Genomic DNA, 23066 nt, shown 5'->3' with positions numbered 1-23066 from the left:
AAAATGTATTTTTTATTCGAAAACTTGTTTTAACCGGTTCCGCTAATAGATTACATTATTTTCTGTGGTTAATCAATCATTCAATTATTTTTATTTTTTTTTTTCTAAAATATTGTGCGTATAAAGAGCCTCGCAAGTGTTTTTACGACTGTAACAATTTCATTTGAAATCTCTGTAGCATAACAACAGAACGAAAGAAATCACAATTTCATTATTTCAATATTATTTTCAAAATATAATTATTTTCAATGATTGAGAGGTCTTCAAAGGTTATCATATTCCACACGGTTCTGTGTCAAATAAACCAGTTTGAACTGGTTCGCCGCCCGTCTATTATTTGTAGAATAATAAATTTCAGAAGAAAATAGTTGAAAATTGTATACTTGGTAGCAAGTGCGGATTTTTCACAATAAATTGGGATTTTTTTAATTTATTGAGAAAAATACACTTCTCTGCAATTCGAACCTTGTAATTATTTTGATTCCCACATAAAGCCTAAACCCGTACTGAGAACTAGACACCGTTAGAGGCAGGAATTTTGTCGTGGTCGCATAATTCCAATTTGATTGGCCGTTTTTGTTTTATTTATAGTAATTGAGCCGACCTAAATCAAATCGATGTTATAAAATATGTATCGCAGTCTATATTGTTATTGTGGGTCTGTATTGTTGTACCCCATCCATCCACCACCCTCTTCGCTTATAGTTGCTCAGCACAAATACTGCAAGCTACTAGTCACCAATAAAAATTAAAAAATGAAATATTTTATTGCTCAAATTACGACGTGCAGTTATCATTTTTTATTTACACTTGAGCCATATTAAATAGCAAAAATCGCTTAACATGTAATACGTTGTCGGTGTGGCTTTGTTTAATTATTTGAATGCACACTCCTCCCTCCACCTTGGGAATGTCGGTGGTAAACACCGACTAGAGTACATGCAAATTAAAACCAATTATACAAAAAAACATGTAAGAACGGCATTAAGTTCGGCCGGTCCGAACTTATTATACCTTCCATCACGAACTGTATTGAAGTAAATATGAACAATTAGTAAGTACTAAGCTCTTCATCTACGTTAAGTCTAATTCCTTGGAGGAGAATAACAATTCTAACTGATCATAATCACTTTATACTGAAAATTGTCTGTGTGCAGGTTTTCTACCCACCGTAAGTGCGATTTTATGGTGGCTATATGAAGACCGTTACCCACAAATGTGTGGTGGAAAGTTTTATACCACCAACGAAGACTAAACACAAAATTTCAGCCATTTCGTCGGTATATTGAGGGCACAAAATGCCGGAAACGAGGAGGCACGGTTCTATGGGGGTTATATGAATACGCGGACCTATACAGACCAATTTCAAGTGGAAAGTTATATACCCCCAACGAGGACTAAATACCAAATATCATCCATTTCGGTGGGATAATGAGGCTAAAACCTTGAAAATACCTAAAATCGGAAGGTACCGTTCTATGAAGGCTTTATGAAGATCTGGACCTATGTCGAAAAAATTAAGGTTGATAGCTTGATACCGCCAACGAAGTCTAAATATCAAATTTCAGTCATTTCGTGTTCTATTGAGGCTACAATCTTCTAAATACCGAAAACCGGGAGGTACTGTTCTATGGGAGCTATTTAAATATGTGGACCTATCCCGACAAATTTCAGGTGGAAAGTTGTATACCCCCAATGAAGACAAAATACCAAATTTCAGCCATTTCGGTAGAATATTGAAGCAACGCACTCAAAATATCGAAAATCGGGAGTTACCGGAGCTATCTGAAGACGTGGACTTATACCGACAAATTTCAGGAGGAGAGATTCACTCACTCAACGAAGAATCAATAAAAAATATCAGCCATTTCGGTGGGATAAAACCTTGAAACTACCGAAAATCGGTAGGTACCGTTCTATGGGGGCTATATGAAGACGTGGCACAACTTTCAAAATACCAAAAATCGGGAGGTACGTTTTTATGGAGCCTATATCAAGGCGTGGATCGATACTGACAAATTTCAATTGATCTTAAAATGTGACTAAAAACGTCAAAAAACCTGAAATCGGGCGGTACCGTTATATGGGGCTATACCAAAACGTGCACCGATATAGGCAATCATCCAACTTGACATGCCTGCAAACAAAAGACGCATCTTTACAAAATTTTAACGTCCTATCTCTATTTTTGAGAATGCTACAGTGCACTATAGGTAATTTGCCCTATTTTTGAGGCAAACTCAAACTTTTTAAATTATTTATGTGTAAAAGTGAGATAAAACAAAGATTTTTACAGATAAATTCGGATATAACGAACAACGGTTATAAGCAACTACGTATATAACGAACAAAGCTATTTTTTCCAATGCAATTTTCATTATTTTTCTTATACACAACAAACTGTTGAAAACGATCACGGTAGTAAGTAACAAAAATTTTGTCCCCGCGAGTAGATTTTCCAACGAATTATTACTACAGTTTTGTATATTTTTTGAATTTATGTTAATAAATACGAATTTAGTACTCCTTTAAACCGTATCAATGATTAATATGTAAAAGAGAGATAAAATAAAGCTTACTACTGCCGCACCGTTTATAGAAAACCACGGATATACAGAACAATTTGTCGCCAGTACTTATTTTACTTGCAATGAAATTGGGAACAACAATATGTTTTATATTTATTATTTATTTCCTCACACCAAACTTCCACAATTTTAAGACTTTTTATTGATGAGTAACCTAACAAAATCTCATAAATATCAAAAAACGGGTAAAATCGGGTTTTGAAACCTAGTAATACCAATGCAGAAGACTTTCAGTAATGTTTTCTAGGTGGCAAAATCACGACCAAACACGGCCAATTTAGTATAAGTCTATATCAAGTGAATTTAAGAAAAATAAAATATTTATTTCTGGCTTTTTAACTTTTTTGGTCGCTACCCAAATTTTTTAACTATATTATATATAAAATAAATTCCTCTCGTAATTGCCAATCTATTCCATTTTACATATATTTAAATTTGGTTTATTTTTCCGCGGTTTTAAATACATTGAAATATGCCTCACAATAAATATTTTTTTACTTTTTCTTCGAAATTCTCATTTTGACTGCAATTTAAACCGCGATAATGAGGCTATATTGAAAAATATCATTCATATTAATAAATTTTGACATGTTCTTTTTTCAATGCCTACTAAAAAATTATTATTATTAAAAGTTGCAAAATCGACTTTTTGCCTCAAAAACTCTGCAAATTACCTATAGTGCAGTGTTACAAAGACGGACGGACTAGCATAGACTCATCACATCGACTCAGAATTTTACCTTGATCAAGAATATATGTATACATACTTTATAGGTTCGCAAATGATTATTTCAATGGGTTACAAACGGAAAAAGAAACTTAATATAACCCCCCCCCCCCCCCCCCTCCGTACTATGGTGGAGGTTATAAATATACCAAAATTAATATCTCGACCAGCCGAGTCGATGTGGACATTTGTGCCCGCCAAACCTTTTGCCTATCTAAACCTTGTAATCACTATACGTATAGATTGGGGTCCCAGAGAGGAAGAAGCTAATTGATTTTTGTAATGGTCACATAATATTCACCAATCGGAATGGGCAAAACATGTCTATGGGGAAGTAGTCAAGCCCTTATATCCTCCACCTTAAAATGGAGGGAATATTAACATTGTAATTCCTCTTGTAAAACATGGAAATATTCGAAGGAAGCCCTATACAATTGGTATATTTTCGATCAGCATAAAACTCTATGTCGATATAATGATAACAATATCTCCCCGTCCGTCCGTCTGGCTGTTGAAATCGAGATATAGCTCAAAATATTTGTGATACAGATTTATAATTTGGTGTAGAAGTTTATATTACTCCTCCGATATTTAAAAATTGGTATATTGCTCCTTTTTTATATAGCCCCCATATAACGGTATCCGTGATTTTCAATATTTTTAAAGTTTTAGCCGCATTAGTAAAACATTTGATATATACAGTGGTGTGAAAAATAATAAGGAGAGTGACATTCACAACTTTTGGTCGCTCCTAAAATGTGTAAAATGGAAGAATTTCCGATGGAAATTTGTTTTTGAAAATGTACATGTATTGCAATATGTAAACGTTTCCACAACCATTAATGTTATTTTTTGCTTGGTAGCATTTAGGGCTTTAAAAAAGATGAGGTGCCGATGTAATTATCAGGGCATGGAACATAGTTAACATTAGGGGGTTCAATAGTATTATTTTCCTTGATTCATTGGTTCTTTTTCTTCGCCTGTTCATCTGATTTGCAGCACTGCTCAACTCATATTAGCCTTTGTTAGCCCGCAACCTTTAACAGATAGCTCCGCAAATAACAACTCAGGAAGAAATTTACCATGTCAATGTCAATAAGGACAGTTGCTTGTTACCATTCAATCCCTACGTCACCCATCATTAATATATATTATTTATAAAAAGTTGTTGATTAAAAATAAACAGAAACCCGTATACCTTTTTTCTTTATTGATCAAACTGCGCACAACTGTCGTTTGCTTTCCTGAAGGCATATTAAATTTCATTATTTGTTTATTTGCAATTTCATAATAATGACAAATTGTATACGTACGTGCTTGTCACGCTTATTTACCAAATTGTAATGAAAAATGCAATTATTTAATAAATATTTCCCCGCCCTGAAAATTCTCAATTTATTGAATAATTGCTATAATTTTCGTATTTTTTTCAGAGACATTTTGTATACCCTCCACCAAAATATGGAGGGTATAATAAAATTTGGCCCATAGCATTGAGCAAATATGAATCGGGGTGCACTCATTGACATGAGAGAAGTCTCCCTTGTCCCGCCTGGGATGTTTGTGGAACAATTATTCTTATTCTTATTCTTATTCTTATTATTATTATTATTATTATTATTATTATTATTATTATTATTATTATTATTATTATTATTCTTATTATTATTATTATTATTATTATTATTATTATTATTATTATTATTATTATTATTATTATTATTATTATTATTATTATTATTATTATTATTATTATTATTATTATTATTATTATTATTATTATTATTATTATTATTATTATTATTATTATTATTCTTATTAATATTATTATTATTATTCTTATTATTATTATTATTATTATTATTATTATTATTATTATTATTATTATTATTATTCTTATTCTTATTATTCTTATTATTAGTATTATTCTTATTATTATTATTATTCTTATTATTATTATTATTCTTATTATTATTATTCTTCTTCTTATTATTATTATTATTATTATTATTATTATTATTATTATTATTATTATTATTGTTATTATTATTATTGTTTCCACCTGAAATTGGTCGCTATAGTTCCACGTCTTTATATAGCCCCCATAGAACGGTACCCTCTGATTTTCGGTATTTTGAAGGTTGTGGCCTCAATTTCCCACAGAAGTGGTTGAAATTTTTATTTTTAGTCTTCGATGGGGGTATAAAACTTTCCATCTGAAATTGGTCGCTATTGTTCCACGTCTTCATATAGCCCCCGTAGAACGGTACCTTCCGATTTTCGGTATTTTGATGGTTGTGGCCTCAATATCACGTCGAATTGGCTGAAATTTTATATTTAGTCTTCGTTGGGGGGTATAAAACTTTCCATCTGAAATTGGTGGCTATAGTTCCACGTCTTCATATAGCTCCCATAGAACGGTGCATCCCGATTTTTAGTATTTTGAAGGTTGTGGTGTCAATATCCCACCAAAAAGGCTGAAACTTGGTATTTAGTCTTCGTTGTGGGTATAAAATTTGCCACCTTAAATTTGTCGGTAGAGATCCAAGTCTTCATATAGCCCCTATAGAACGGTACCTCCTGATTTTCGGTATTTTGTAGGTTGTGGCTTAATAAGGAGTTATATGAACAAGATGAGCTAAATGAACGAGAGGAGATAAATGAATGAGTTGGCTTTTCCGAAAGTTGTCAATCAAAACATTTAATAGTATATTATTTTAACACAACTTTGTAAAAAGAGAACGGCGGATTGAAACATCAAAATCTAATGGAATGTGATATGTAACAGTTTCTTGTGAACTGGTGTACCATTCTAAAAAACTCCGGTTCAATCTTCCTCTATAGCATGATACAATAAGAAGGTAGCATTATCAGCCCAGCTGAAGCCCAGCTGGTGGTAACATAAAATGTGTCAATTGCATTGAATTTATGTCAAATTTTGACATCTTATGTTACCAAAAACGGCAGTTGCTGCTACCTTCTTATTGTATCATGCTCTATAGTTAATTTACATATTGTATGTACATTCAACACAATATTCTACTTTTAACATAATTTCTATCTATTCAAAAACACCTTGAAGAAAGTATTTATTGTGGCATTATAAAAAAAATCACATTAGACCAAGACCATGACCTTGTTCAATACACTTTAATTTCCTTGTTATTGTGGTTCGACGACATATATTCCTCCTTCTCTTGCTAAAATAGACAACTTGCTGTACTCGATTTGTTTTAAAGAAACAAAAACAACAAACAAGCCGTACGTAGTAGGCCAATATTCATATAAATTTATTTTTGTTTCACATTGAACTTGCTACTAGAAAGAAAGTTGACGTATGGCTGGCTGGCTGCGTGTTTATGGAGCTTCTGTGATTCAGAGATACGCACAAAGCAATCTTATCAAACCGAATTTGGACAATGGAAATTTACAAAAAAAAAAAATATGATTTTTTTATTTGATAAGTAAAATATATATACGAGTACATACGGCTATTGACTGATAGAAGGGAACTTTGAAGGAAATTATTTTGGAGAAATTTGTTGTTGCATTTGATGGATTTTATGGGGAATTGTCATGAATTCTATGAGGTATTGACACCATCATGTGACGCAGAATAAAACAACTGTCATGGGGAACAGAGGTTAAGTCCATGTATTTTACTTCTGTACAAAATAAACCTACCGTAAAAAATGCTTTAGGCATCAGCAGGATGCAAGTAACCAGACAGACAGTCGAGAGAAATAAAACAATAACAGGTGTGGGCATTTTGGGGCCATATCTCAGGAAATATTGGCTTCCTTTAACAAAAAATTTGTAATGTTGTAATCATGATTACAACAACTAGCCGCTATTAAAATTTCAAGACCAGTAGCGCTATTCTGTAACTCTCTACCGATGGAATTAACGGCAAATGTTGATAGTTAGCGATATTTGTCGGTAAGTGCTATTCTGTATACAACTTTTTCCGATTTTTATGTCGGTAATTATCGAAAATCATCGAGTTGTTAAGTCTAAAGGGGAGTACACACTATCATTCACAACTGACAGTCAACGTACTTTTAGTACAATTTTCGGGCAAATAACAACTTTTATTTAGCTAAAAACGTTAGAAATACAATATATACGGTGTTATTTAGAGATTACAAAATAAATTTTTAAGTTAGGCTTTGATATTCACGAAATAGACCTCGATGACTGTCAGTTTTGCTTGTCAATGTGTACTATACTTTACGAATAAAAGAATTTTCATATTTCAAACAAAATATCAATGAAAATCAAATTTTTACGAAATTATTTTTGAATATATTATATGGCAAATAAAAAGGTAAGCTGAGATACATTTCTTTACGTATAAAAAAGAAAATTCTGCGACATATGGAGGATCCTTTCAATCTAAGTAATATGATACTTTAATAGGACACTTTACAAATTGAAAATGGATACATTTTATAAAATAATATATTGGGGGTCATTTGGAAGCTTCGAGAATTGCGGGAAAATCTCTGAGAAAATAAAAACTATTTTCAGTACGAACAAAATATTTTTAGAGATATATTCCGTAACAGTTGCTACCCATATAAAAATGTATTCTTGGTTTCGATTAACATCAACATTAAAAGAAAGACGAATATCACCATGGTCGTATTATTCCCTGATAATACGTAATACTGAAATAACAGATCAATATACAGAATTTAAAAATTCCTGTTCAAAATATACATATTAAATGTTAGGATTCTACATTTTTCGTTTCACTCTAAAATCGATCGTAAAAACGGTCCACATCATAAAAATTCTGAAAAAAAACAATTTAACCAATTTTTCGAATATCACACCATGTTTACATTAGAACTTGCCGGGTTATGAGAATTAATGTACTTGACAAGGAAATCCACTGGAATATGTAAACGTACATTTATAGTTTTAACTACGATTTGTAATTTTTAGGTTGAATTTTTCTTCATGTTATTTGAAACATATGCTCTGTTCCACAACCTGCAAGAAGCAAGAAGAATTATGTTAACTTTAAATGAGCATTATTTCGTTTAAAGTGTGATTTTTCCCATTTCTCCTAGAAATAACAAGAACCTTTAAAAATTAAAATAATTTATATACTTCGTATAGGCTTTTCATTTTGAAATGACGTGCATCTTCTTTAAAATTCCGTCATTCTACCGATATTCGTCGCTTAAATTTTTGTATCGATAACATTGATTTACAGAAGAGCACTTTCGGTATTTCAACCGATCATATTCGCTAATTAACGATATCGGTTCGATAGAAAAAAAGTTACAGAATCCCACTACAGATATATAGCAAAAGTGTTGAACCTGAAACAATGTCAACATAGGCAACATGGACCAGATCCATCTAATCTAATCTGGGGATCATTACTTTCGATTCCAGGCAGGATTTTTAGACATTTTTTCATTATGCCAAGAAGCGTACATTTGCCCCCAAAAACATTATATCGCTGTAAACAGGATTACAAAAAGTATCTTCTCGCTATGGCTTAAAACATTTGTCAACACCTAGGAAGTGGGCCAAGGAGTTTATTAGCTCTTGATTTTCAAAAAAAAAAAATCCTTCGGTAATAATTTAAAAACGGAAATAAAGCGAAAATTTTGAACATTTGTGAGGGAGGTACCCGAAGGTGTTGTCCGATATAGAAATTCTTCTGTATAGTTTTAGTCAAATCGGATACTCAATTCGCAAGCAACTATGATCATCGGTGTTTTTAATTTGTGCTTGCAGGATTTTTTAGAGCTTATGGGCCGTTATATCACAAAATATGGACTTCTTTTATACACTCCACCACATTTTTTTTTCTCAAAAAGCATGTCCTTGCCCATTAATCACTATAATAACATTTATTCCTTCAAATATAAAAAATGTTTACCTACAAATCGATTTAAAAAAATATTTTATTTTTTTTTTCAAAAAATGTATGAAATGAAAAAAATCTTAAAAATTGTTTCCTTTTGCACGAATGAATAAACAAATTGAGGTAGGATGATGAAATTTGACACAAATGCCTCTTTTGCTTGCTAGCAAGTCAAATTCGAAGATAGGCCCACGTTTTAAAAGAGCCCCATATAACGGTACCGCATGATTTCAGGTATTTTTGAGTGTTTAGCTACATTTTCTTACCGAATTATTTATAATTTCGTATTGTGGACTAAGGCCCACCAAAATTTTTGCCATAGGTCCATGTTTTGGAGAGCTACCATATAACGGTACCGCCCGACTTCAGGTATTTTAAAGTTTTAAACTACATTTTCTGTCCGAATCAGCTATAAAATGCCAAATTATTAGGTTTCATAGAGGTCCGACATCTTCCCAACCAAAAATTTTGAACATAGGTCCACGTTTTGGAATTCAACGGTACCGCCCGATTTCAGTTTTTATATACACTTGGATACGACCAAAAACGTGCCTTATCGAAATAATGGTTTTTAGACCCCAAGTAAGTTTTTGTACGAAACCTGTTTCATACAATTTGAAGTCGATGAAGCCATATTCGTCTGTCTGTCTGTCTGGCTGATTGGTGCGCACGATAACTCTCGAACGGACCAACCGATTTGGTTCAAAATTTGGCTCTGGTAATATTTTGTCCAAACTTAGATAAGTTCGATGATGGGCTCTATCGTTCCACTCCTTCGGGTACCTTCCACACAAAATTTCGGGAAAGTGCAGTTTAAGACCTACTCTCGAAGAGTTTTGATTTTTGCTTTTTTGCAACAACTTGTATTCGCTACCCCCAATACGACTGTATATTTTTTCTGAGGGAAGTCCATACTTACTGACAAAATGTCCAAACTTACTGAGGAAACCCCCTACGGCACCGTGTGTAGTGGCTGGAGCGCATGATAACCCTCAAACGGATCAGCCGATTCGGTCAAAAATTTAGCCTTCTTAATATTTTGTCCAAACTTAGTTTTAGTTTGAAGAGGGGTCCACTCCCTCGGATACCTGCCCCACAGATGTTCAAAATTTATCGCGATAACTCTCGAAAGATGTTACCGAGTTGGTCCATACTTTGCACATCGTAATATTTCTGCGAGATATAGATCAATTTCGAATATATACTATATGTTTCAACTCCTTCGGGAACGTCCAACACAAAATTTCGGAAAAGTGCAGTTTAATAGCTACTCTCGAATCCCTTTGATTTTTTTTGTAACAACTTGTATTCGGTACCCCTCATTACGACGGTACACATTTTTTCAGGAGCAAGTCCATACTTCCTGAGAAAATAGCCTAAAAGCTGTAAAAACCCCTATGGCACCATGTGTAGTGGCTGGAACCACGATAACTGTCGAACGGATCAGACGAGTCGATTCCAAACTTAGTTTATCTTCGAAAATGGTACATATCGGTCTTCTGCTTAGGGTACCTCCCCCAAAAAAGTACATAATTTCTCTTGAGATGCAGTTTAGGGTCTGTTCGAAGATCGAAATTTACGTTTTAAGCAAACTGTCCTAAAAACCTATTTAATTTTGTTTTATTTCTAGAAACAAAAAATTTGCTCTACAAAAAAGTAAAATTATTACTTATAAGAATACATGTTTTCTACAATTCTTGTTTAAAACAGCTTGGCCTGTAATTTGTATGGGTCCAAAGGTGCATTTTCACTAAATTTTTTAAAGGAAAAAAATACCAATTCATTTATGTGGCTAAAAAACGAATCCTACAATTTTGAATATCGGATCGAATTTTGATACATGTAGCACCAATATGCATGTTTTGGCCGATTTTAGGCCCTATATAGCTATATCAGAATACGATCCGATTTTCACAATTTTTTAGTATTCGTTTTTTAGCCACAACAATGAAGTTTTTCCATCGATTGGACCATAATTGTAGCCTGTTGAAGCGAGTTCAACAAACATGAAAAGTTTATTCCATATTTAATTTAAATAAATATATTTTAGTCTGGTAACCTTTTATACAAAGAGCTTTCGCTCTACGTATAAAAGGTTCCCACTTCCATTTCGTTTCCACATAAAATCACAGAATAAATATAACTGCAAATGTCTGCAGCAATTAGATTCTAACCACTTGTAAAAATTAAAAGATAAGGTTTTTGGGTCCGTTTAATGTACATAGAAATTAAAATTTCTACTATACAACTAAAACTAGCTAAAAGTTTTAGTTTAAGAACATCATATCTTTGGTATTTTTCCATTCAATTAGTTATTGTTTTTTTTTTTTTTACTTAAAATCAATTTGTTGAAAAATCTACAACATCCGAATCGCAATTGTAGTAAAATTAAAATAATATTCTTTGGCAAAATTATTTTCTTGCTAACGTCAAATGTACATTAATGCGGTTCCGCAAAATATAAAAATTAAATTTCACATGAAATATGTTCAACGATCAAAAATAAATAATAGATAAGAATTTTTTGCGTGAATATTGTTAAAAATTTTAGGTCAGTAGGCATATTCTGTAACTTTTTAACAACTTTACTCATTGTTTATTTTACAACAATTTCATTTGTTTGTTTTGTAGTTGCTACAAAAACAAAAGAAATTTTAACAACTTTTCAATCGATAAAAGTTACAGAATTCCTATACAGAGTTACTTTATTTAAACGTTAGTATGCAGTTAATATTTTTTCATGAAGCCATTCTAATGTACAAACATATGGTATGTATGGTTATACATATATACCAAAGATTATTTAAGTGTTTTAAAAATAAATTAACATCTTGAGGCACGCGTGTACTGCAAAAAAAACAAACAGAAAAGAAAAATCTAAATAATGTTTTATGTCATCAAAACAAAAATAAATAAATTTAGTGAATTATGCAATTAAAATTGTTAACGTCAGAGGAAAATTTTATAACGTGTCTGCATATTTTTCTAATCAAAAATTTCCATGAAAGACGTGTGTTATGTAGAAAGGTTTGTAATGCATTTATTTATAAAATTATATTACATTTAGATTGTTAGGAAATTTAGGGGATTTAAATTGTCAATTCCATTGAATATATGTACGTGTGAATGTAAGAGCTGATGGCCTTTGTAGCTAATTCTCCTGTACTCCTTGTAATTATCCTTATATTAACTATAAGTATAATTGTAAATAAATAAATAAATAAAATATGTAAATAATATCTTCATAAAGGGTATTAAGCCGGTAGAACCTCCGATTTAATAATATTATAACAATAATAACAGATATGTATATTGATATTAAACTAAAAATTTACATATCAGCCTGGACGGACCATTGTTGACATTGATGCTCCAAAACCATATGTCAAAAATACAGCGATACAATTTAACCTTAATATATTTAAAAGTATTAAATAAGTTACAATAATAGTACAACACTCATTGAATACTTAATATCGCATAGTTATGGGAATATCTCAATGACACGTGTTTCTTTACCAAACGAACAGGTGACACTCGAGTGGTAATCACGGAAGTACGTACGTAAGTACTTGAAATTAAAGAGGCGTTCATAATATTCAAATACTTATGTAATTTACAGCGTGTAATAGTATATTAGACCGGTACTTGGTATTCTATATCTCATCTGTTAAATTGTTTTATTAATAACAGCTTCAAATGCTCATTTGATAAGATATTGTGAATACTACAATTTGATAAAATTTAATCTCTTAATATGAATTTGCATATGTCACAAGTCCGAGGAAATTTATTTGTAAACTTCAGGTGCATCAGCCATTTAAAATGAAACAATGTGTTTAAAATTGGTGGAGTCCCAGTGGACCAAATTCGATTTTTATACCCTACACCACTATGTGGTAAGGGGTATTATGTGTTAGTGCATTTGTATGTAACATACAAAAGGAAGCGAGATAGACCCATAGTTCCTTCTAGGGATATACATAGAATCACTTTCTGAGTCGATTTATGCATGTCCGTCCGTCCGTCCGTTCGCAACATACAGGTCGCATTTGTTGACCGATTTCGCTGAAAATTGGGGAATACCATTTTTTTAGCCGTCGGAAGATCAAGTTCGAAGATGGGCTATATCGGTCCAAGTTTTGGTATAGCCCCCATATATATTTTCGGCCGATTTCACGTATTTTCTGTAACACACACGCTATATATGTCCGATTTCGATGAAATTTGGAATGTGTGACTGAATTTGGTCTAAAAATAATTGTGCCAAATTATATCGAAATCGGTTCAGATTTGGATATAGCTCCCATATATATGTTCGCCCGATTTCACGTATGCGATGTACCAATCACGCTATATACGTCCGATTTTAACCCAGATATGCCCATTGCTTGATCGTGATCATTTTAAAAGTATTTTTATATTATTTTAGAAGCAAATGGGAAATAATGACAGTATGTTTATATGTTTTTTAAAATTTTTTTGAAAAAAGTGGTTTTTGAGGCCACTTTTGGACACAGGGATTTATCTTATAACTGGGAGTTATGGGACACAAAACATTTGACATATAGTCCAAAGACACCTTTTCGGCATCTAGTTAACGTTTTTTCGTAGTAGGCTCCACATCGTGTATGTTTTCGTTATAAAACTACCAAATAATTAATCTGTCATAACGCAAATCATTGTAAAAACTAAGCGATAGGTGGCAACTTCGATGAACTAGACCTCAAAACTCAAAAATAGTAGCTCAAAATAATGGAATCACATAATATCCCAAGAGCTACAGATGTGTACTGAGTATATCACCAAAATAAACGGTACTTTGATAAACATAACATATCAAATTAGCAAGAATTTTGTGTGTCCTATATATAGGACGTTGGGCATATCTGGGTTAATGAAATTTGGAATGTTTGACTGAATTTGGTATAGAAATAAGTGTGCCAAATTATATAGAAATCGGTTCAGATTTGGATATAGCTCACATATATATTTTCGGCCGATTTCACGTATTTTCTGTACCAAACACGCTATATATGTCCGATTTCGATGAAATTTGGAATGTGTGACTGAATTTGGTCTAAAAATAAATGTGCCAAATTATATCGAAATCGGTGCAGATTTGGATATAGCTCCCATATATATGTTCGCCCGATTTCACGTATGCGATGTACCAATCACGCTATATACGTCCGATTTTAATGAAATTTGGAATGTTTGACTGAATTTGGTATAGAAATAAGTGTGCCAAATTATATAGAAATCGGTTCAGATTTGGATATAGCTCCCATATATATTTTTGGCCGATTTCACATATTTTCTGTACCAAACACGCTATATATTTCTGATTTGGATGAAATTTGGAATGTGTGACTGAATTCAGTCTAGAAATAAATGTGCCAAATTATATCGAAATCGGTTCAGATTTGGATATAGCACCCATATATATTTTCGGCCGATTTCGCGTATTTGCTGCTCCAAACACGCTATATAAGTCGGATTTCAATGATATTTGAAATGTGTGACTGAATTCGGTCTGGAAATAAATGTGCCAAATTATATCAAAATCGGTTTAGATCTGGATATAGCTCCGATTTATATTTTACATATTCACAGTGGTGTAGGGTATCATATAGTCGGCCCCGCCCGACTTTGATCCTTTCCTTACTGGTTTAAAAGCAAAGTTGTGCAAAAGATGTATTAAAATTTCTCATATTGAAGAGGGTCCGAACAGTCGTTGTAAATGTGGTGTGTGAGCATTAGAAATTGTTTTTTTTTTTTTTTATTTTTCACCCCACAGCACAGTGGCCAATATACCGAAAAACCTGGGCAAAAACTCTAAAAATGAATGGGTGTTTTAGGAGTCGCTGATTTCATTTTTCATATGATTAGCCCTCATGCTGCTCACTAAAGGGATCTTTTTGGTCCCTTCTCCTATAAAATAGGATCTAAATATTCAACTTAATATTCTACAAATTTGTTCGCCATAAAATTTGACTATAGGTCCTAGAATTCACCAAGAATCTATCTCTTATTTAAACTCCATAAATAAGTAAAAATCAAAAATACATGTTAGGGTTAAAGTCGTAATTCATCTGAGTTTATGCAAAATTGTCCCCCAAAGCATTATTTGAGAAGAATTATGTCAAAGACAAAAATGTTCTCAACTAAATTTTACTATAAGTCACCAAGAAAATGAAATCTCTATTTGCATTACTACCAAGGAAATATCAGTATCCATTTTGCCAAAAAATTGAGACCATTAAGACTAAAATTGGATGCCAGTTTCTAACATTTCTATATTTTTGAAATTATTTGTTAAGATTCCTTGGAATCCTTGTATGGTATCTTTGTCAACTAACTAGAATGTACATAATATCTTCATAAAAGATTTTTTTTAAATTAAATCCTTTGTGGGGTCTTTAAGACGTCTTTGGGGTTAATTAATTTAGTCTTTTTTTCAAAAATCGTTAAAAATCTATTAAATGTGATCATATCAGATCAAACTATTCTACAAATTTGTTCGCTTTAGCTGATGACCATAGTAGCCTATGCTATTTCTTTTCTTATTAACACTGTATTTACTACAGTGTCATTATTATAATAAATAAATGAATAATTTGTTCGCCATAAAATTTTACGATAGGTCCTAGAATACAAAATACTCTAAATTTTACCTAAATGCCAGGAAATTACCATATACTACATTCTGACATTCTGAATCAACAAAAATCTCTATATATCTGCAAGACGAAATATCACATTAAAACAAAACGTGCAAATTCGTGCAGTGTGTTTCGATGGAATTTGGTAAAAAAAAAACTCTTCCCATTTTAAGAAATGATAAGTAGACAGCGGAATTTTATGCAACCCCTATTATTGGTCCGATTCATGTCAAATTTTGGGTCTGGGCATATTTTTGGCTTCTGATTACATTGCAATCGAAACATATTACATATGGAAAATGCAACAAATATTTCAATAATAGGTACAAAAATGTCTGTGTGTACAATTTTTCTGTTTAAAATTCTCTTCAGACAAGTCAATAAAGAAATGTATAACCACAGCCACATCCTTCAAAATACCAGAAATCCGGAGGTACCATTCTATGGGGGCTATATGAAGACGTGGACCTATACCAACAAATTTCAGGTGAAAAGTTTTATACCCACAACGAAGACAAAATGCCAAATTTCAGTCATTTCGGTGGGATATTGAGGCCACAACCTTCAAAATACCGAAAATCGGGAGGTACCATTCTATGGGGACTATATGAAGACGTGGACCTATGCCGACAAATTTCAGGTGGAATGTTTTATACCCCCAACGAAGACTACATACCAATTTTGAGTCATTTTTGGTGGGTTATTGAGGCTACGATTTTCAAAATACCGAATATCGGTAGGTACCGTTCTATGGGGGCTATATGAAGACGTGGACCTATGCGGACAGATTTCAGTTGTAAAGTTTCATACCCATATTTATCTATTTATTCTATTATTTCTATTCTATCTCTCTTATCTATCTTTATCTCTCCCCACTTTTCTAAAGGATGATCACAATGGACCGTAAGGTCTCCGAGTGGCGCAGTCACTTTTAGTGGCTGCACATCCTCTAACCTAACCTAACCTATACCCATAACGAAGACTTAATCCCAAATTTCAGCCATTTCGGTGGGATATTTAGACCACAAATCCTTGAATATATTTTTGCATATGCTAATTTTATGCAGATATTTAAAAATACGTCAAAATATGCACGATATGCAAAAAATGCAAAATATGCAAAAATTTCTGGGCCTAATTCGTTTTATTTTGTAATAAAACGAGTTTCTGTCTAATCAGATTTTCTCTACGACCATCCTAACCTAAGTCGACTTAGCATGTTTTCAAGTTCTTTACATTTTTATATTTAACGTTCTTTAACTTAAATTCTGTCAAATTTTGGTAATGATCGGACAATCCGAACAGAAGTTTTAAGCAAATATTTACTTAGCATAGTACTGAAGGTCAAAGAAATTTCCAAACTTTTAGAGCTTGTCCTGCAAAACTCGCCTTTCAGAATTAGCAAACTATTATTTGGAGGTGTCGAACGTCCTTTAACTTAAATTCTCTCTAATTTTGGTAATGATCGGTCAATCCGAACAGAAGTTATAAACAAATATTGACTTAGCATAGTACTGAAGTTCAAAAAAATTTCCAAACTTTGAGAGCTTCTCCTAAAAAACTCACTTTTTAAACTTAGCATACTATTATTTGGAGGTGTCGATATATGCATTTGCATAGGATTCCGCAGTCTAATGATAAGGTACCCAGTCCAACTCGATCTTACTCACAACTATTTTCATAATTTAGGCTGACTTCCATATCGTCAGTTGCTTTGTGTTATTTAAACTTCGTCAAAATATTTCAGTTGCACACTCATGCATAGTTCCTCGAAAATGCAACTACAGGTTTGTTTTTTACCTGCGTTAAAAATGTGAATTTTTTGACATTTTGAAACACGTAGCTACTACGGCGTTAAGAAATATAATACTTCACACATTTGCAGTCATTTGAAAAGCAACTGACGATACGGAAGTCAGAAGCTACAGTGTTTTATTTATAACGACCATTTTTAATCGAAATTCAAGCGTATTATTTGAGAGATTCCATCATGAAGAAGAATATGCGACTTGATGCTAAGCGAAAAATCATTTTCTACCTTTTAAAACATTTATAAATAAAACACTGTAGCTTAATTTTTTATTATTTTTTTAATTTTTAACTTTTTGGTAAATATAATTTTTTTGACCACTGAGAACACATAAACAAATTACAGCCAATGTTGGCCGAAAATGTTGATAAAAACGTTAAAATGTCTGATGAAATCGGGTGGGGGGATTTCTTTAATGGGGAAGTGTCTGTAGCATTGTGAACTCCAAGTAGCCAATTCGGACTAAGAATGAAGATAAAATCCTCAAAATACCGGAAATCGGGTGATTACATTACATGGCGGCTATAGGAAAAAATGGACCCATATTGGTTTTGGTTTCATATTCATGTATTGTCATTCAAATCTGAAAACTGTGCAAAGTTTTAGTTCGAATGGTCAACTGCAACTGTGTTAAAAATAAGTTACAAGATTTGAACTAAACATACACCAAAGCAAGTTAAATAAAACACAGTAAAAACGCACACTTCATTGGCGACACTGAACGTTTTAAATACTTTTCACATACCTTTTATTACAATTATACAATTACAATTATAAAAAAAAAAATTAACTCCCAGCAAAATGTTCGATGCCAAAGATGCTATTCAAGAATGGGTGCAAGTGAAATGGAATGTCATTTTTTCAGCATCTTCACTCATTCTTTTTACAAGAGCGTGACCCCCAAAAGATGCAATTCATTTTCAGATCCTAAGCATGTCATCTTTACTAACTCGATGGAATGGCATCTTCAACAATTCTTTGGAATGGCATCTATACTAATCCTTTGGCATGCCATCTTAACCAATTCCCAAGAATAGCATTTTCACTAATCTTTGGCATGTCATTTTCACCAACCCTTGGTGGCATGTAATTTTCACGTCTTGTTCGGAAAATGGAAAATGCTGTATTGAAAAATGATTTTAATTTTTTTATTTTATTTATTCAAAGGAATTAATGAAATAACTATAATTTATTTATCATCATAAAGTTTACATCTATATTTGCAGTTTGTTCTCGTTGTTGTAACAGTAGTTAATATGTTTGTATTCTCATTTTTCTGCTTAATCTGACTCTTGGACTATCAGTCGTAAGAATGTGGCTATTTCGCTATTTATATGGTTTGGTGGGGCAATTGAAAAGGAGCAGTGTGTCGTGGGGGCCTGTGCTGTATGCTGGGCAGATGTTTTCCACGGTGTCATCAGTACTTGCCCTATAGGAATTTTGACGGCTGCACCATCCCGAGCGTATTGTCCCAAAACTACTCTGGTTTGTCCTGACAGCTGGCGCTTCTCAGCTGCGGTAGATGGTGGATGTTCTCCAAGGACCGCATTCACACGATAACTGTTTACTGCATCTGCGACTGTATTCGTGTGAATGCTACTTAAACCTGGTTGAAAGGCTTGTTGCTCTAGAGGTTCTCTCTTGTAACGTTAGACTTCTCTTTCTAGATTATGAAGACCCCCTGGCTGCCTGGGCCTGTGGTCTGAATTCTGCTATCATCGACCATGACATTCAACTCTATTGTTCCCAACTCGGCCGCCCAGGTAGTGAACAGAGAGGCCGTAGATTTATTGGCTGGTATTTGCATATTCCTCGCGTGAAAAAAATGGTAAGATCAGACAAAAAGGAGCTCAGTCTTTCACAAATGTCGTCAGGGAAGGCACCTGACGCCAAGATAGTACAATCATTCGCATACGTTACGATCTCAATGCCGTCTGCAGCGTTTGGAATTCAGAAGAGGTTTTCTTCACTCTACGGGTCTTGGACTTCTTGATCCTAATTTTTACGTACTACTGTCATCCACACTTAAAATTTATTATCCAACGTTTCAAACTTGGACGGTGCGTAGTCTGCTCGATGACATCAAACAACGAGGGTGCTTGACAATATCAAAGGGCTTTGCTAAATCAAGTGTCACTATCACTGTTCTATCGCACAGCTTGCTCTGAGTGAGTCTTCGGCTAATATGGAGATGGCCTTCAGCGCAGTTGTTGTGCTGCTTATGGATCCTATGCTATTGATCGGCAACTGGAAAATTATTTCTGATGGTGGAAGAACTAAAGCCACAAGGGTCCTTGCTACGGGCGACAAAATCGGCCTGTAAGATTCACCTTTGCTGGCATCCTTTTCGGGCTTCAGTAGCTGGCCTATTTTCCAGACTTCGGGAACGATGTGTTTGGCAAGCGACAGGTTGTAAATTTAAGGGAGAAACTTGACTTTTGGCTGCCCAAATTTTTGGAAATGTATACACTTTTGTTTTGATGTCGCTACATGTAGGGATGTACAAATCGACTTGTTTTTTTTTTTTTGTAGTGATCTGTACAAATGATTCAAATGCTGATGAAAAGATCGGATCTTTCACGACTTCCTTTGCATGGGTTTAAATGCTAATGAAAAGATCGGATCTTTCACGACTTCATTTGAACCAATGCAAAAGATCCAGTGAAATCATGGCATCTCATGGAACCACTTCCATAAAATTTTGCTGGGCTGTTATTGTATTTTGGATATTATAATACCCAGCAAAATGTTCGATGACAGATCATGAGTTGAATCATAGGTGCAAGTGACTTGTCATAGGTGCAAATTTAGGTGAATCACCGATGAAATTTACAAGGGAGTGACACCTGATTTCACCTGTTCATTGTCATGGCATTTTGCACCAGTTCATTGTCATGACATGTTGCACCAGTTCATTGTCACGGCATCTTGCACCAGTTCATTGTCATAGCATCTTGCACCGGTTCATTGTCATGGCTTCTTGCACCAGTTCATTGTCATGGCTTCTTGCACCAGTTCATCGTCATGGCTTCTTGCACCAATGCTTTGGATCCGGATTTTTGCCAATCAGAAATAAAATTCGCAATACAATTATGTAATTTGTTGAATTAATAAGAATACAATGCGCAGATGATTTGTATCGCCAGATGTTATTTTTCTTTATTTTGTATGTAATTTTCAAAATTATATATTATATTAATCTGCAATATCATATTTATCTCTTCCGATGGCTCCAAGATACTTCTTTCAACTTGGTGGTTCCGTTTTTCCAATATTCGATAAATTATGTGTCAATCTCTGAACCAAGCTCATCGTTTGGGAAATCTAGTATAAATTTGAATTCTGTTATTTTATTTCAAAAGAAAAAGCTTATCCTGTAATAGTTACCACGTTATGGTCTCTTTTATACTTATTTTACCGATCTCCTACTTTGCTTCTCTCACTTTGCATGCCATGCTTGTGATATCGTGATCTTTCCATTGGAGTTTTGTTCCCTCGGGTCGCATAACGTCAAATGGCTCGTATTCATATGCCGGTGGCATCTTTATCCATCCTGTTAACATGGCCCAACCTACCCAATAATTGCAGCTCGATATGTTTTACTATATCGGTGTTGGTCGGCTGGGGAAGCTCGTGGTTTATAGACCGGGTCTTTTTCATACTTCTTTTTAATATCCACAAAACGAAACAGGTTTCCAAACACAAAATATATTTTTCTTTTGTTTTATATCAATTTACATTGTATTTTTAATTAAAATATATAAATTTTGCCACTATCGACCACTTTCATCTGACTTTTATTTTCATTTTAACAATTACTTTTGCAAGTACACAATTATTCGGGTATATGAGTATTTGATAATTTATTGTGCGGTTACTTATCAATTTATTTGAACTCATGATAATATTGTGACAAAGATCGGATCTTTCACGACTTCAATTGCACTCATGAAAATTCGATGAAAAAGATCGGATCTTTCATGACTTCGATTGCACTCATGAAAATTCGATGGAAAAGATCGGACCTTTCACGACTTCAATTGCACTCATGAAAATTCGATGAAAAAGATGGGATCTTTCACGACTCCTTTCGCACTCATGCAAAAGAACCAGTGAAATCATGATTTCACATGGAATCACTTCCATTTAATTTTGCTGGGTAATTTTATAAACAACATAAATACGACACGTTGCGAGTAAATTTCCAAATAGGGTCACTTTGACCTGCTTTTTCGAAAGATTGGTCACTGTGCTTGGGTCATAATAGCTCAACTCGAAAGAGAAATAATTAAAAACATCACAATAAAGATGGTATACTCCCTAATAAGTAAAAAAATATCATACCTCCAACCAGATCAATTGTTTCTGTACGTTAGAAATGATGTAAAACAAACAAAAAAAAGCATCATGTGAAATTTCTAGATTCAATTAAGCTGTCCTCCTAGTATATAGTTATCAAAAATTTCCTTTCAATCTATTCCAAACTAATAATTCTCACTTTTCTTTTCTTCTTTTCAGAACTGCTGGTACAGTTGGTGCTGTTGTAACATGTCCCCTAGAAGTTGTTAAAACCCGTTTACAGAGTTCAACAGCATTTTTAACACCGCCACGGATAGAACACAATTCAACGACAAATGCATCCTCCGAATTGCTGCGACCTGAACAAAGACGTAAACTCAGTACAACAATATTGCGTAACAGGTCCCAACCACAGGTGATTGGGGGTGTCCGTAGGGTAGTACCACCATATTATTACTATTATTCCCTCTAAAATAAACTCTTTATCAACAAAGTCTATATAATTCTTTTCTTCATGATGGTCTTTGACAATCTTTCTTCTTCTCTTTAAATAAACTCAACTTGATCTTTTTTGCTTTTAGTTTTTGTCATTTATTTTTAAATTTTCAAAAAAAATGTTTTTATCTTATTTGTTTTCTATTTTTAGATAATGGCAATATCACACTGCGGCATCTCATCAACATCCACCAAAAGTATGAGTATAATACAGTGTCTGAGGTAGGTCATGGTATTAATAAAAATAAAGATTTAAAGAGTAAGCCGCAAAAGGTAAATTTGCCATGGCTTAAACCCCCTACTACCACCAATTATTTTATGGCCGTGATTAACAATGTGTGGTTTGAGGTGATGCCGTTGTTGCACACATTCGACGTGTTCATCGGCTAATATTTCTAATATGTATTTACATCTCCCTTCATCTTCTTCTAGACACATAGTACAACATGAAGGACCCAGGGCATTATTTAAAGGTTTAGGACCGAATCTCGTTGGTGTGGCGCCATCACGTGCAATTTATTTTTGCACATATTCTGAAACCAAAAATTTCCTTAATAAGTTAGGGTAAGTATGGTCCAGTATCTTTTTTGGTTAG

The 23066-nt window shown here is 33.4% G+C and overlaps 1 protein-coding gene across 24 annotated transcripts in view; it reads left to right on the top strand.

The window, feature by feature from the left end:
• Positions 1–23066, top strand: part of Rim2 (replication in mitochondria 2) — a 66223-nt gene that overhangs the window by 36926 nt on the left and 6231 nt on the right. For 13 of the 24 annotated variants that reach the window (XM_073969605.1, XM_073969609.1, XM_073969617.1 and 10 more), the window contains exons 3-5: positions 22196–22391; positions 22623–22693; positions 22904–23035. In XM_073969605.1, coding sequence (XP_073825706.1) covers positions 22196–22391; positions 22623–22693; positions 22904–23035 — 399 coding nt within the window. Of the gene's footprint in view, positions 1–22195; positions 22413–22622; positions 22694–22903; positions 23036–23066 lie in introns of all 24 variants that reach the window. The other 11 variants (XM_073969593.1, XM_073969602.1, XM_073969599.1 and 8 more) reach the window with 1 other exon arrangement.

The sequence above is a fragment of the Musca autumnalis genome, unplaced genomic scaffold, assembly GCF_047663935.1.
Source record: "Musca autumnalis isolate F117 unplaced genomic scaffold, ASM4766393v1 scaffold_2, whole genome shotgun sequence".
Lineage (NCBI taxonomy): Eukaryota > Metazoa > Arthropoda > Insecta > Diptera > Muscidae > Musca > Musca autumnalis.
The sequence above is the reverse complement of the archived record's forward strand: the minus strand, read 5'-3'. Positions and strand labels throughout refer to the sequence as shown.